Here is a 13,078-nt window from a genome sequence, read left to right as displayed (position 1 = left end):
TCTGCCCCCCTCCCCCCACACACTGAGTTGATCCCATAGGAAGAGCACATACCTCCAGCTCAAATACACTTGTAAAGGAACTCCAGCAAAAGCATGGAATTGATTAGAAACATAGAATGTCAGGGTTGGAAGGGACCTCAGGAGGTCATCTAGTCCAACCCCCTGCTCACAGCAGGACCAATCCCCAGACAGATTTTTGCCCCAGATCCCTAAATGGTTCCCTCAAGGATTGAACTCACAACCCTGGGTTTAGCAGGCCAATGCTCAAACCACTGAGCTATGTTTCATCTTTAGCTTGCTCCTGCTGGAGCACATGGACAAGCACTTTGTGCAGGAGCAACACAATGGCGTCATTTCTGATGGAGAGGGAAAGGAAACCAAGACCACAGATGGGGAAGGGAGAAGCATGAAGGGGGAGGGAGCAGCACTGCATCAGAGTTCAAGAGCATTGCAAGTTGCAGCCCCATTTCACACTAGCACATTCCTCCAACAAAGTGAAAAATCAACAAAGGAAGCCCAAGCACCACACCCTTAGCCAGAAGAAGGGTCACTGTGACAAGGACGTTTAGGGGAAAGAGTGGGAATCGTGGAAGACAGAGGGAACAGACAAAACACGAAAAGGTGGAAGGAAGAAAAGAGACACGAAAGACTTGAACAGCAGAGGTGTTTTCTACAAGGGAAGGAAGCTGCTAAGAGGAAAGAGGATATTCAGTTACCAGAGTTATTTGTCTGGCAGTCAAGAGAAACTCAGAAATAAGACTTCCCAGGGAGAATCATATAAGCCAACAAGTGACACTAGGCCCTGGTACAGAATCTTAGTTTGGGTCACCACGAAAAAAGTTCCTTTAACACATGGCTCAAAAGGGGAGAGCCTGTGGCATACAGACACATTTAGTGTGTTTGGCATTTCTCCATTTTAATGAAAAAATGAGTTTCAATTTAATACCTAAGAATCAAGACCGGCAAAAAAAAGTATCTTGTAGTCTGTATATTGACGGGCCTAATCCCCATTTCCTTTAGTCTCAGAGCGTTAAAAGCACAGGACTAGGATTTGATTCCTATTCCCAAATCCGATACTGGCTTACTGTGAGCTTGGTCAAGTTAACTTTTGCTCTGCCTCAGTTTCCTAATCACTAAAATGGGGAGGTGAGATATCTACCCACCTCACAGTGGCATTGTGTGACTTTAATATTCAAAAAGCACTCAGAGAGCCTTCAATCAAAGATACCATGTTACAAAATACAACAACATACATTAAGACAAATTAAGTACTTTTTACTGCTTTTGAGTATAAGGCACTCAATCTGCCTAGCTCCAGTCAGCACTAACTAGTCAAGAACTGTGCAGGATTTCCCACATTGCTCAGTTTTGCATTGCATTGGCAGAACTGCACCCCCTTCCCCTACTACAGTCCTTAGCCCTACTACAACTCTGCCAAGGCACTTCAATGCTGATCTGCAGCCCCCCTGCCCAGTGCTCCCAACACTCAACTGTACCATGCAGCTCAATGCCAACCCACAGAACCTCCTGTTATTTTAGTTCTGCATCTCTCCAAAACAGGAAAAGCCCAACTTTTAGAAGCCTGCATTACAATGATGGCCAACTAACCATCTGTCAACCCACCCCCCCAAAAAGCAAGAAGGGTCAGCCAGGCACAAGGTGCATGGTTTTTAAATGTCTGTCTTCATCCTTATCCCCCTTAACTATAACATTTGCAAACAGCAGGATTAGAGAAGAGGAGGCTGAAGAGTTCAGAGACTGAAATGCAAAAAGACAAGACATTATCACAAGAACAAAAAACTGGAGATGCACTTCCTCTGTTTCTCCAGAGACACTGACATCATAAGACATATCAACTCAGCAGTTAAAGGAGATGCATGTTTTTACCACTACCTGTCATGCTGTTCATGTCTACTCACCACTCCTGATGGAAGGTGTGCCCGCAGTGGATAGCTGCCACATCCTTGTGATTGTCAAAGAAATCTGAGCAGATGGTACAGTGGGCACGGATAGGCATCCTCTATGGTTCCAACATCCAGGAGACTGCAACAGCACAACCAGGGAAGCACCTCTCCTTGGCCTATGCAAGGGGAGATGAACACACCAGCCTCAGGGGGGCTGTCTCCCGAACGAACACCAAACACAGCCTCACAAGTTTGGATCTTTGCCTGGCATAGGGGCCAGAATGCTGTACACAGGGCATAACCCAACATTTAGGATAGCACGGGGGGACCCACTATGAGCTACAGGCAGGCCAGAGGGAATGTACAGAGGGCACTGTAGGGTATAATACGCAGGGCATGCATGGCATGTTGCTATTCAGTGTACTCATGGCTGGGCGTGGGTGGGGATTAAGAAGGTGTTGCACGGGTGTCAAACATATGGTCCCCGGGATGCATCCAGCCCACACAACGTGTTTGTGCCCAACCTGATACACCAGAGGTGGGCAAACTACATCCCGCGGACCACATCTAGCCCACAGGACCATCCTGCCCGGACCCTCCCCCACAGCCTCAGCTTGCTCACTCTGCCGCGGACGCAATGCTCTGGGCGGCGGGACTGTGAGCTCCTGGGGCATCCTGACCCGGTGCTCTGAGCTGCGTGCTGGTGGCAGCGTGGCCCAGCTGTAGAGGCGCCAGCCACCAGTGCTCCAGGCAGCATGGTAAGGGGGCGGGGGGGGGGGCTGGATAGAGGGCAGGAGAGTTCGGGGTGGTGGTCAGGGGGCAGGGGTGTGGACAGGGGGGTGAATGGGGGCATGGGTCCCAGGGGGCAGTCAGGAAGGGGGGAGGGGTTGGATGGGGTAGCAGGGGGCAGTCAGGGGCAGGGATTCCAGGGGCAGTTAGGTGACAGGGAGAAGGGGTGGTTGGATAGAGTAGGGGTCCTAGAGGGACCATCAGGGAACAGGGGGGTTGGATAGGGCAGGAGTCCCAGGGGGAGGCAGATAGGATATGGGGGGGCGGGCCACAACCACCTCCCCTAACCGGCCCTCCATATAATTTCCAAAAACCGATACAGCCCCCAGGCCAAAAAGTTTGCCCACCCCTGCGATACACCCAGATGGGGCAGAATCTCGACTTTGTGCTAGTGGCTACATGCCCCCCGGACTGCAGCCAGCCTGGAAGAGCGACGCTAGCTCCCAGCGCGAGCCGGGGTCCGATCCCAGCGTCCCTTCGGGGTCACAGCAGCTGTCACGCTGAGGGCCGCAGCAGGGAACGAGCCGGGGACTCGCGCCGAGCACAGGCTGGGGGCTGCACGGGCCGCGGCCCGCCTGGCTGGGCGGACACGCGGGTTATAGGCGGCGGCCTCTCTCAGGGACAGGGCGCCGGGGAAACGGCGGGCAGCCCGGGGGTTAGGGACATTCGGGCCAGCTCCCGCCCCGCCCCCGACTGTGCCCCAGCCTCCCTCGTTGCGAGAGGGCCCACGATCAGGGGGCGCGGGCGGAGGCTGGGCTCGGTCCGGGGGCGGGTCCGTCCCGGGGGGCTCGGTCCCGAAGCAGGAGGTCAGTGCGGTTTGCACCGTGTTACCCGTTCAAATTTAGTTCCTTCCGAGGCGGCTTCCGGCATGAGCCGGAAATGACGAAACTGGGAAAGGCGCGGGACCCGACCCGCCGCGCTACATGGCGGAGGAGGAGGGGGCGGGGCCAGCTTCCCCGAGTTTCTCCTCCGCCTGGCCCCAGCGGGCTCTCTTGGGCGGGGCTAATGGGAGCGCGGGCTTCTAGCGCCGCCCCAACCTGACCGGCCGGAGTGCACAGTTGACGGGTGGACCGGGACTCGCACACTCAGGGGCACAATGTTTAAGGCAGGGCCTGTATGCTCGTGGGGTGGGGCGGGGCCAGAAGGCTTATGGTGTGGGGCCTGCATGCTCATGGGGTGGAGCATGTGGGTAGGGGCAGGGCCTGCAGACTCAAGGGGTGGGGCCTGGAGGATGAAACATGGCTTGTCTCCTGTTAGGAGTCTGGGTGCAGAGTCTCACCTTCCATTAAACAGTCCTGTTTCCAGCCCACCACCTTGTGAGGAAAACGTGGCAAACGTGGCCTGAGCATCATTGGTGTTCACACCTCAACTGCTAGCAGAGCACCTCACTCTCCCTTATTGAACTAACCTCGTTATCTCCATACTGATTTATACCTGCCTCTGGAAATTTCCATTTACTTGCGTCTGATGAAGTGGGCATTCACCCACGAAAGCTTATGCTCTAATACTTCTGTTAGTCTTAAAGGTGCCACAGGACCCTCTGTTGCTGTTTACAGATTCAGACTAACACGGCTACCCCTCTGATGGTGATTTAGTTATCAACTCCAACTGTCCCACTGCCAATCGTCATAGCATATAATCATCTGCTCACAAGGACTCCCTTCGCTTTGTGGGCACCTTAAATCCCAGCTGACCCTTACTCACCCACCAAAATCTTACATTTGTAATGATGTACCATTTGTTTAACAGTCCCATAAGTGTGCAGGCCCTAACTTGCTGACCTAACAGCCTAAAGCATCAGTCCTGCAGTTGGATCTGCTAACATGGACCCCAGTTCATTGGCCCATGGGTCTGCACGAGTGGAGCTGATTGAAGGATCAGGGGCACAAGGCAAAGAGGACAGGGCCGGAACCCAAATAGCATGAGTTATGCAGAGAGTAATGGATGTCTCAGCATGGGCTGTTGAGTGTGCTATTTTGTCTTCACTTTCATGAAGACAGCAAAGCAGAGAGAAAACAAAGTGCAATAGCCAGGGAGGTTGAGGCTGGTCATCCAGGCACAGCAAGAAGGCAAGCAGAATCCCAGACTTTGAGCCACTTTATTACATCATAACGCCACTGCAGCAAAGACAGCATTAGCGGACCTTACTGTGGGAGGGGGATCAGTGTGGCGGGGGCTCTGGGATGGGCTACCAAGGGAGGAAAGCAGAGAAGATGCTTGCAGGAGAGGGGATGCATTGGTGAGCAGAATGCTGGTGAAGCTGTTAGACCTGCATGCTAAATGCAATGTATCACATGAGTATGGAGCCTGCTGAGGCTACGTTTGGCCTGGTTAGCCTCAGGGGCTGAACTGAACCAGTATGGGCTGCTGCACACTCCTGCCACTTCTGTGGCTTCTCCAGCAAGTACTGGGCAACTTCATCTTAATTCATCAAGTTTATGGCCTTTCTGTCTGGGAAGAAAAGTTTCCAATGTGACTTGGTGGGACTGGCTGCATGGGTCTGTTCTATGGGCTCTTACATCACTGTCATCTGTGGTGTCATTATTAAGTTTCAGAGTTAATGGTTTAATTACTTAACATTTTAGCAGGAACAGCTAGCTACTCCAGAACCATGGATGGAACTTGAGTATGGTGAATGGAATATGCAGGAATCACTTCACCCAGTACTGGAATGCAGCCATCTTGGGTGGAACATAGCTGTTGTTGAACAGCACACAGCAAAACTATAAAACAGTGAGATAGGAAGAGCAGAATACCGTATCCCATTGAAACTCGGGGGGGGGGGGGGGTTTGGGGGAGGTAGAATGAAGCTACCTAATTGGAAGTTTGCCAGCACAGCCCTGTTTATATCCTTCTTCCTGTGAACAGTGCTGTGGGATCTATAACGACCGCAGATGATCAGGACTTTAGCTTTACATCTCTAACAGAGGTCACTGCCTGAATGTGGTTCTATTAGGTACTGAAGTGGGGCTTGGTAGGAACTCCCTACTGAGCCACCCTGCACTAGTTCCTGGGATTTTCTCAGAAGTCATCCATCCATGTTCCAATCATACTCAAAACTGCTTAGCCAGGCAAAGCCCAGTCTTGGCTCAAAGGGCAGCAGACTATGAATGTGCCCTTACCTGAACCTGGCAGCCAGGTGCTGCCTGTGTGTGCCTTGTCCTCTGAAGAGCACATGTACAAATGGACATGCTTACAGGCACGATGCAGTGAATAGCAATTCCAGTGGACCCGAGGGGAGTTATACTGGGCTGTGCATGGAGCAGAAGGATGGGGTCACGGGATTAGGAGAGCTTCAGAGGTCGACCTCCTTCCATCCATGTATCATCTCAACCGCTTGCCCTGTGCAGAATCAGGCATTACTTGCCATATTAGCATTCTCCCAAAGACAGGGCTTAAAAGGTGTACTTGCCCTGCCTGTGCGGGGCTCGCCCTATCCATCGATGGGACCTCAGCCGTCAGCTTTTCCAAGTCTTCCAACATCACCTGAGCGCCTCCCTGCATCTGTCCACAGTCGACTCCTGCTGTAGCATGCTGTCTCAATCATTGGGGGCCATTGTCTCCTTGGATGCCAGGAGAACCCAACAAACCATCCTGCTTCCCACAGACTTTCCAATGAAGCATCGTGGGGACCAGTGCAAAGGATTCTGCGAAACATCTGAACCATCAGCTTGCGAGTGGGCCGATGATTGGATAACGATCCTCCTTTTTGATCCCATTTCCTTGCCCATTCACAAGGACTGTGGGCCCCATTGCATGAGATCAGTGATGGCTAGGGGATCTGCTCCCTGGAGCATGCAGTGGCTATTAGATGGGATCCCCTCTCCAGGGTCATGCCATGGCCCAGGGCTGTGGGAAGAATGTCTGGGGAGTTGCTGCCATACCAAACATGCTGGTGCTCTGAGGCTTGCTCCCAGCAATTTCCCAACCCCTTTTGGAGCAGACTGTGCTGCAGCCAGACAAGTTTAGGGCCATAGCAACCAGAGGGAGCTCCACTGTGCCTGCCCACAGGACAGCAGAGATCAGATGAGCTGGATTTTAGAGGGGGGGGGGAGATCCCCAAGACTCGGTGATTAACCTCCTCTTAGCTGCACCTCTACCTACTCCACCCCTTGTTCCTTCCAGCCCCCAGAGAATCTGTGTCCCACCCAGTCTTTCCCCAGCTCACCTCTGAGGCACAGAGGCATGCATGTCAGCTGGCTGGGGGATCTGCTCCTGACACCAGCCTGGTGGGTGAACTGGCCTCTAGAAGGGCAGAGCTCATCGGCAGGGCAGACAAAGAGACAGAGCAGGTGTGGCTGGTGCTTTCTCGGTTTGTCCTCAGAAGGTCTTTATTTGCCAGTAGTACAGTGCAGCGATCACACAGGAACTTCTGGGTGGTCGTGGTGGAAATAAAAGTTTCATAGATGGAACTCAACCCTACAAACATGCAGCTGCGAATCAAGGAGAAGGGGAAAGTAAAGCTAGAGTGGTGGACCATAGACCAGAAAGCCGCAGGCTGGGAGGGCCCTGGGGCAGGCAGCTGTGGAGAAGGCCCCATTGATGGCAGGTCAATCCCGCAGGCCCTTCACAGCGTTTAGTTTGGGGCCAGGGGAAGGGGGCACAGGGGGCTGATGGGCCAGGCCTGACCCTGGGGGGTAGCTGAGGCACTCTGGTCAAGTGAGCAGACCTCACAGGGCTCTCATCTGGACTGCTCGCTCCTACCCTCTGAAGAACTGATAGCCAGTGCTGCAAGCACCCTGCACCTAGGAACAGGCAGGCAAATGCCTCCAAAAGTCTTCTTCTAGGCCTTGAGCTAGAGCATGGGGAGGGGTTGTTCAGGCTCCCACTGTTGTGACCACATGGTGGAGGGGCATCTAACCAGCCACCCAATGGCTCATTCACTAGAGCACTAGATCAGTCTGCACCCTAAACTGGGGACGGGGGTGGGGGGGGAGCAGATCCTGATCCAAGCTCTGGACTGTGCATTCCACCAGAATGCACTCTATAGCCCCTATGAGGTTTCACATGGGATACTCTGGAACCTCAACAGGGTGGTGGCAATCTAGATCACTTATTGGCAAGCATGTGGTGTGATCTAAAAGAAGACCTTCACAAGCTGGATGCCTGAGATGCCCTAGAGCTGCCAGGAGCTCTCCTCGAGTTTGATCTAGAACCTTCACAAATGCAGAGTGCTCTAGAACATTTGGCTGTAAAACACATTTTTGTCAATGGGAAATGACTCAGGAAACAAGGAAAATCTTCTCTTCTGCTAGAGAGGGACCCCGGACTCAACCTACCAGCAGCTAAAACCAATCAGTTTCCACTGCCATATCCCCAGACAGCCCAGCACAAAGCAAACCCAGAGCAAGTCTCCTTGGGCAGGGCTGGCTCCATGGGCTAGGCACTATTATGGGGCTGGAGACTGGAGCGGACCATGTGCCCCAAAGTCCCCTGCAGCTACAGTTCTGCACAGGGCCAGCATTATGGGTGCGTGCCGTGGGTAAGAGGCAAGGAGTGGGGCAGGGCTGGGGTGCGAGGCCACAGAAGGGAGCTTGAGGCAATGAGGGAGAAGTGCAATTGGGGGTGGGAGCAGAAGAGTGGCTCAATGAGGGCCGGCTCCAGCCACCAGCGAAGAAAGCCGGTGCTTGGGGTGGCCAACTGAAAGGGGTGGCACATCCGGGTCTTTGGCGGCAATTCAGCGGCGGGTCCCTCACTCCCTCTTGGAGCGAAGGACCTGCTGCCGAATTGCGGCCGAAGAATGAAGCGGCACGGTAGAGCTGCCACCAAAGTGCTGCCGCTCCAAGCATTCCCCCCCCCCCGCCCCTTCACCACTTGGGGTGGCAAAAAAGCTGGAGCCAGCCCTGGGCTCAATCAGCCAGGCACTGAACATCTCATCGCCTTGGATCCACTCTGTTTCAGCGGCCACATTCGTATCACGCCACCCTGATTGACAACCTTACTGTTCAATCAGTGTTCATCCCCATCCTAAAATGGTAAAATGTGCTCTGCCAGTGGCTGATCCAGGGGTGATGGGGGAGGGGCTGGGGGAGGCAGTGGGGGCCACGGAGGATGGGTTAGGGGCCAGAGGAGGCAGGAGAGACCAGGGTGCCAAAATACAAGTTCACCAGGGTGCCATTTTCCCTAAGGCCGGCCTTAGTTCTGCAAACTGTCAGCTCAGGGTTGGGGCAAGGGAACACAACTCTGCAAGGGGCCACCGTCCAGAGCTACAGTCAAGAAAGCCCTGCTTGGACTGGATGGGCCCATGTTTAAGCCTCCACAGTACAGATTCTCTATGTGCCCCAGGTTTAGCCTCTGGGAGGAAACAAGACTACACAGTGCTGAACAGAGCACATGGGGGTTATCATGTTTGCACATCCACACAGTAAGAGTATATATGTACATACAGCACTCCCACCCCCAGATCCTCCATAAATACACCCAGCAAGGGCTGAATCTCACACGGCCAAAGCTAGGACCAGAGCTCTGCTGCGTAAGTCTCATGCATACACCATACTGCTCCCATAGACATGCTGCGTGCTGTCACACATGGGCTGCAAACACAACGGCAAAACTATTGTTGTAGGAAGAGGCATAGGACAGTGCTTTGGCGATGAGTCAACCCCCAACCCCTCCCTGCTCCCCCTTGTTCCAACAGGCCAACCCAGGGCTCCCGCACCCCTTTGGATCAGCACACACAGGCGACTGGGGGGCCAGCTCTCAGCAGGGCTGCGGTTCTAGCCCCTGGCCATGAGGAGTTTGTGATGGCCACTGGACAGTTAGAGAGGCACCTCTTGTGAGGGGTCTGCAGCCCCTTGGACGTTCCCAGCAGCCCCCTTGTTCCTCCCAGGGCCGCACCAGCAGGGACTGTGATGCAGAAATGCTGGGCTCCTCCACACACTGAGCCACCACAGTCATCCCTGATGCCCACAGCTCCTGGCAGCAGGGCCATTGCTGTCAGTGACACCAGTGAGCCTGCAGGAGCAGCAGTGAGACCAAAACTGTCACGCTGGGAGGATGCTACTGTGAGTGAAGTCTGGTCTGTATCTGCCTTGGGTTCAGGCTCTAAAGCAGCAGAGTGCAGGGCTGGTGTGTCTCACCCCCACGTGGATCCAGCCCCTCCTGTAGCCTGCTGTGGATGCAGACTAGGGAGATACAGGACATCCCCAGTGCCTACTGGCCAGGGTGAGGCAGCACTGGTGCTCAGGCATCTCCCTTACCCACAGGGAGGAAGGCAGGTCTGCAGTCCACAGGGCCAGATGCCACCGTTACAGCAGGGAGGAGGGACACCCAGGCTACTGGCTCTCTGCACATCTCCCAAATCTCCAAGCAAGCCAATGAGGGTGGTGAAGCACTGGAATGGGTTACCTAGGGAGGTGGTGGAATCTCCATCCTTAGAGGTTTTTAAGGCCCGGCTTGACAAAGCCCTGGCTGTGATGATTTAGCTGGGGTTGGTCCTGCTTTGAGCAGGGGGTTGGACTAGATGACCTCCTGAAGTCTCTTCCAACTCTAATCTTCTATGATTCAACAGGAACCTGTGGGCATGGGAGAGGGAGTCCCACCGGTGCCAGCAATTGCATGGGAAGCTTTATCTGGGATCTAAGTGCAGCTTCCCTGCCCTAGGCCACTTGAATCTCTAGCCCTCCTCACCTCCCTGTCACCCCATCCCTCCAGCCGGCTCAGCTCAGCTGCTGCTCTCCAGACTGATGCTCAAATCCTTCTCTAAATGGCTCGGGATTGCTTCTCTCCCCACAACCAGGTGAATGCACCCAATACACGCACACTTGTTCACCCATGGATACACATATGGACATACCCACCCACCCAGAGACCCATACACACACACACACACACACACACCGATGCATAATCACAGACACCCAGACACGCACTAATTCATATGGACACCCGCACAAATGCCCCATGTCTGGAGACACATACACTGCAATAGACACACAGCACATACATGCAGCTGTCTGTAAACACACACACACACACACACACACACAAGTGCTGGGTATGGAAACAATTGGATCTGGAACTCCGGAGGGTGGTTGTGTTTGATCCTGATGTGCCAGTTTCCCCTCACTTGGCCCAGCGATGGGGGATCAGGTGGGTGAGTAAGTGGGCAGACTGAGAGAGCCGCCTCCAGTGAGGAAAGGAAACCAACAAAGCCACCAAAGGAGACAGGGAAAAGAAAAGCAAAGGAGAGAGAGAAAACTCCATGCAAGGGGCTCTGCTTCTGCCTCTGTCTGTCCACCTGGGCCTATCGGGTCGCTCCAGGCTCAGGAACATATTAAATAGAAGCTCTCTGCAGCGGCCCAGCTGGGGGTAGACAGAGTCAGACAGATAGGCACACAGCAGGGACAGACAGAGAGCCAGGGGAGATTTGGATACCATGCCAGCAACTATGTACAATGAGAGATCCAGTGCTTCCCCACCCTGTCCCTCCTGCTCAGCCGGTCTCCTCGGTCCAGGCCTCGGGGGTAGCACTGGGGGCAGTGGCTTCTTCTCCATTACACGTAGATGGGGCTCCCACCGTCGGGGCGGTGTTGTCAGGTGCGGCAGCGGCCGTAGGCTGCGGGGTGGCGGTGGGGGCCGGCGAGGCGGCACTGTCCGGCGTGGCGGCAGCTGGCAGGGTTGGCTTTGCCAGCTCAGCCTGCTCAGGTGCACGGAGTCGCTTCATGAGTGTGGTCACTCGCACGGCTTTCTGCGGGGACGGGAGGAATCCCATTGGTCACTACGGCATGGGTGGCCTTTCACCATCGCAACAGCCCTCTGCCCTCGTACTGAGCTCCCACCTCCCCCTCCATCCTGCCCACTGCTCCGTGCCCCTCTGCCTGTCCCTGGCCTTCCCAGCCCTGCATCTCCCCAAACAAGTGCAGCGTGTAGGGGTGAGAGCCAAGCTATATGATCAGTGACTCAGGGGATACACCACAAATGCTCCAGCTGCAGCACTGCTGCTGATTGCCCTAGACACTTCCTCCATCGCTGGAAAGGGTTTTACCCCTGCTGCAGGGAACCTGCCTCCCCAGACAGTTGTAGCCAGGTTAAACGAAGGGTCTACTCTGGAGGTTGGGTTGGCTTTGCTACAGCCCTTGGGGGTGAATTTTTTCACACCTCTGAGCACTGCTACATTTTAAGTGTAGACCAGGCCTCAAAGGGAACAGACATTATGGGGATGCTGCAGTTACCCCAGAATCATATGTTGTCATAATGCCTGTTTGCCTTGGTCTTGCATACCACACCCATCACCACAGTATCAGGGCTCCAACCATGCAAATCAATAGCAACAGTGAAGCCCTTAGGGGACTTTGAGGAGCCTCCTTTCAGGGTCAATGCTCTGGTTGGGGAGGTGTCCTAGGGTGAGCTGGCCCTTTAAGGAGGCTGGGGCTCAGCTGGGCCAAATCCGGCTCACCCTCCCAGGTGGAGGAGAGGTGCAGGCCTGTGGTCCAGGCAGACTGGAGAAGATCCCAAGGACAGCAGCCCTGGCCAGCCAGGGGTGGGTGGGAGCATAGGGAGAGGTTCTGAGATGGACACAGGGCAGTTTGGACTAAGGGTCTGACAGCCCAGTTGTTAGGGCCCCGCATACGCTCAGCAGGGAGTGCACACAGATTCTCCGTAGGCTGCCGCCCTGTTAAGGGGCAATGGACAGACTCTGATTACCCTGGAAGTGGTGGCTCTTTCAGACTTCTCCAGAGGGCTAGGTCACCGCAATGACACTCTAGGGAAACTGAAGCAGTGTCCAATGTTGGCTATTACAGGACCTTGCTATCGGAGGGTTTGTGTGAGACCTGAGCATTACAAAGCCAGGAAATACAGAGTGAAGGTTAAAAAAGAAAGAAACCCAGTGGCAACTAGGTCTGGAAACGCCCAGTTCAAGCCCCCTCTGGGCATACTAATCCCCTGCCTTCCTCTGGGGCCCTTCACCTGATGGATCCCTTCCTGGCAGCTCCCCGGACAGCCACAGCACTGGGGCTGGGGCCTCAGCGGAAGCAGCTTTGCCTGCTGACAGGCTGGTTTCTTAGCCCTGCCTGAGAGCGGGACACCAGAGATCTCTCTGTCTCAGTACTCACCTGGCCCTCCTGTCTTCTCTGCACCCGTCGTTGCAAGATCCTCTCACCACACCAAACCCTCTGGTCCAGAGCGGGACTGAGACTGAGACCCAGGGTAGGTTCAGTGACTGGCCCAGGGAATCGGTGGCTTAGACCACTGATCTGTGCAATCCCAGGCCAGTTCCCTATCCCCATATCACCCTTCCTATCCTGACTGGGGAGAACACAGTGCGGGGAGAGGCTGAGCAGGGCCGGTGCAAGGAAGTTTCGCGCTCTAGGCGAAACTTCCACCTTGCGCTCCTCCCCCCCTTCCCCAGTCCTGCGGCAGCTCCCCGCCCTGAGGCACCCCCC

General features: G+C 54.7%; 2 protein-coding genes across 7 annotated transcripts in view; both read right to left on the bottom strand.

Annotated features, from left to right (window-relative positions):
* Positions 1-3,613, bottom strand: part of TRAIP (TRAF interacting protein) — a 58,460-nt gene extending 54,847 nt beyond the window's left edge. For 5 of the 6 annotated variants that reach the window (XR_004646458.1, XM_034775630.1, XM_034775628.1 and 2 more), the window contains exons 1-2: positions 3,525-3,613; positions 1,920-2,080 (exon numbers count right to left, since the gene is read on the bottom strand). Coding sequence is in view for 5 of the 6 variants with exons in the window: in XM_034775630.1 (XP_034631521.1) it covers positions 1,920-2,017 (98 nt within the window). In the remaining variant the exon portion in view is untranslated. The other variant, XM_034775629.1, reaches the window with a different exon arrangement.
* Positions 3,614-9,014: 5,401 nt separating this feature from the next.
* Positions 9,015-13,078, bottom strand: part of CAMKV (CaM kinase like vesicle associated) — a 56,091-nt gene continuing 52,027 nt past the window's right edge. The window contains exon 11 of the mRNA XM_034777271.1: positions 9,015-11,382. Within this exon, the coding sequence (XP_034633162.1) occupies positions 11,128-11,382 (255 nt within the window). The 3' untranslated portion in view covers positions 9,015-11,127. The remainder of the gene's footprint in view (positions 11,383-13,078) is intronic.

The sequence above is a fragment of the Trachemys scripta genome, chromosome 7, assembly GCF_013100865.1.
Source record: "Trachemys scripta elegans isolate TJP31775 chromosome 7, CAS_Tse_1.0, whole genome shotgun sequence".
Classification (NCBI taxonomy): domain Eukaryota; kingdom Metazoa; phylum Chordata; order Testudines; family Emydidae; genus Trachemys; species Trachemys scripta.
The sequence above is the reverse complement of the archived record's forward strand: the minus strand, read 5'-3'. Positions and strand labels throughout refer to the sequence as shown.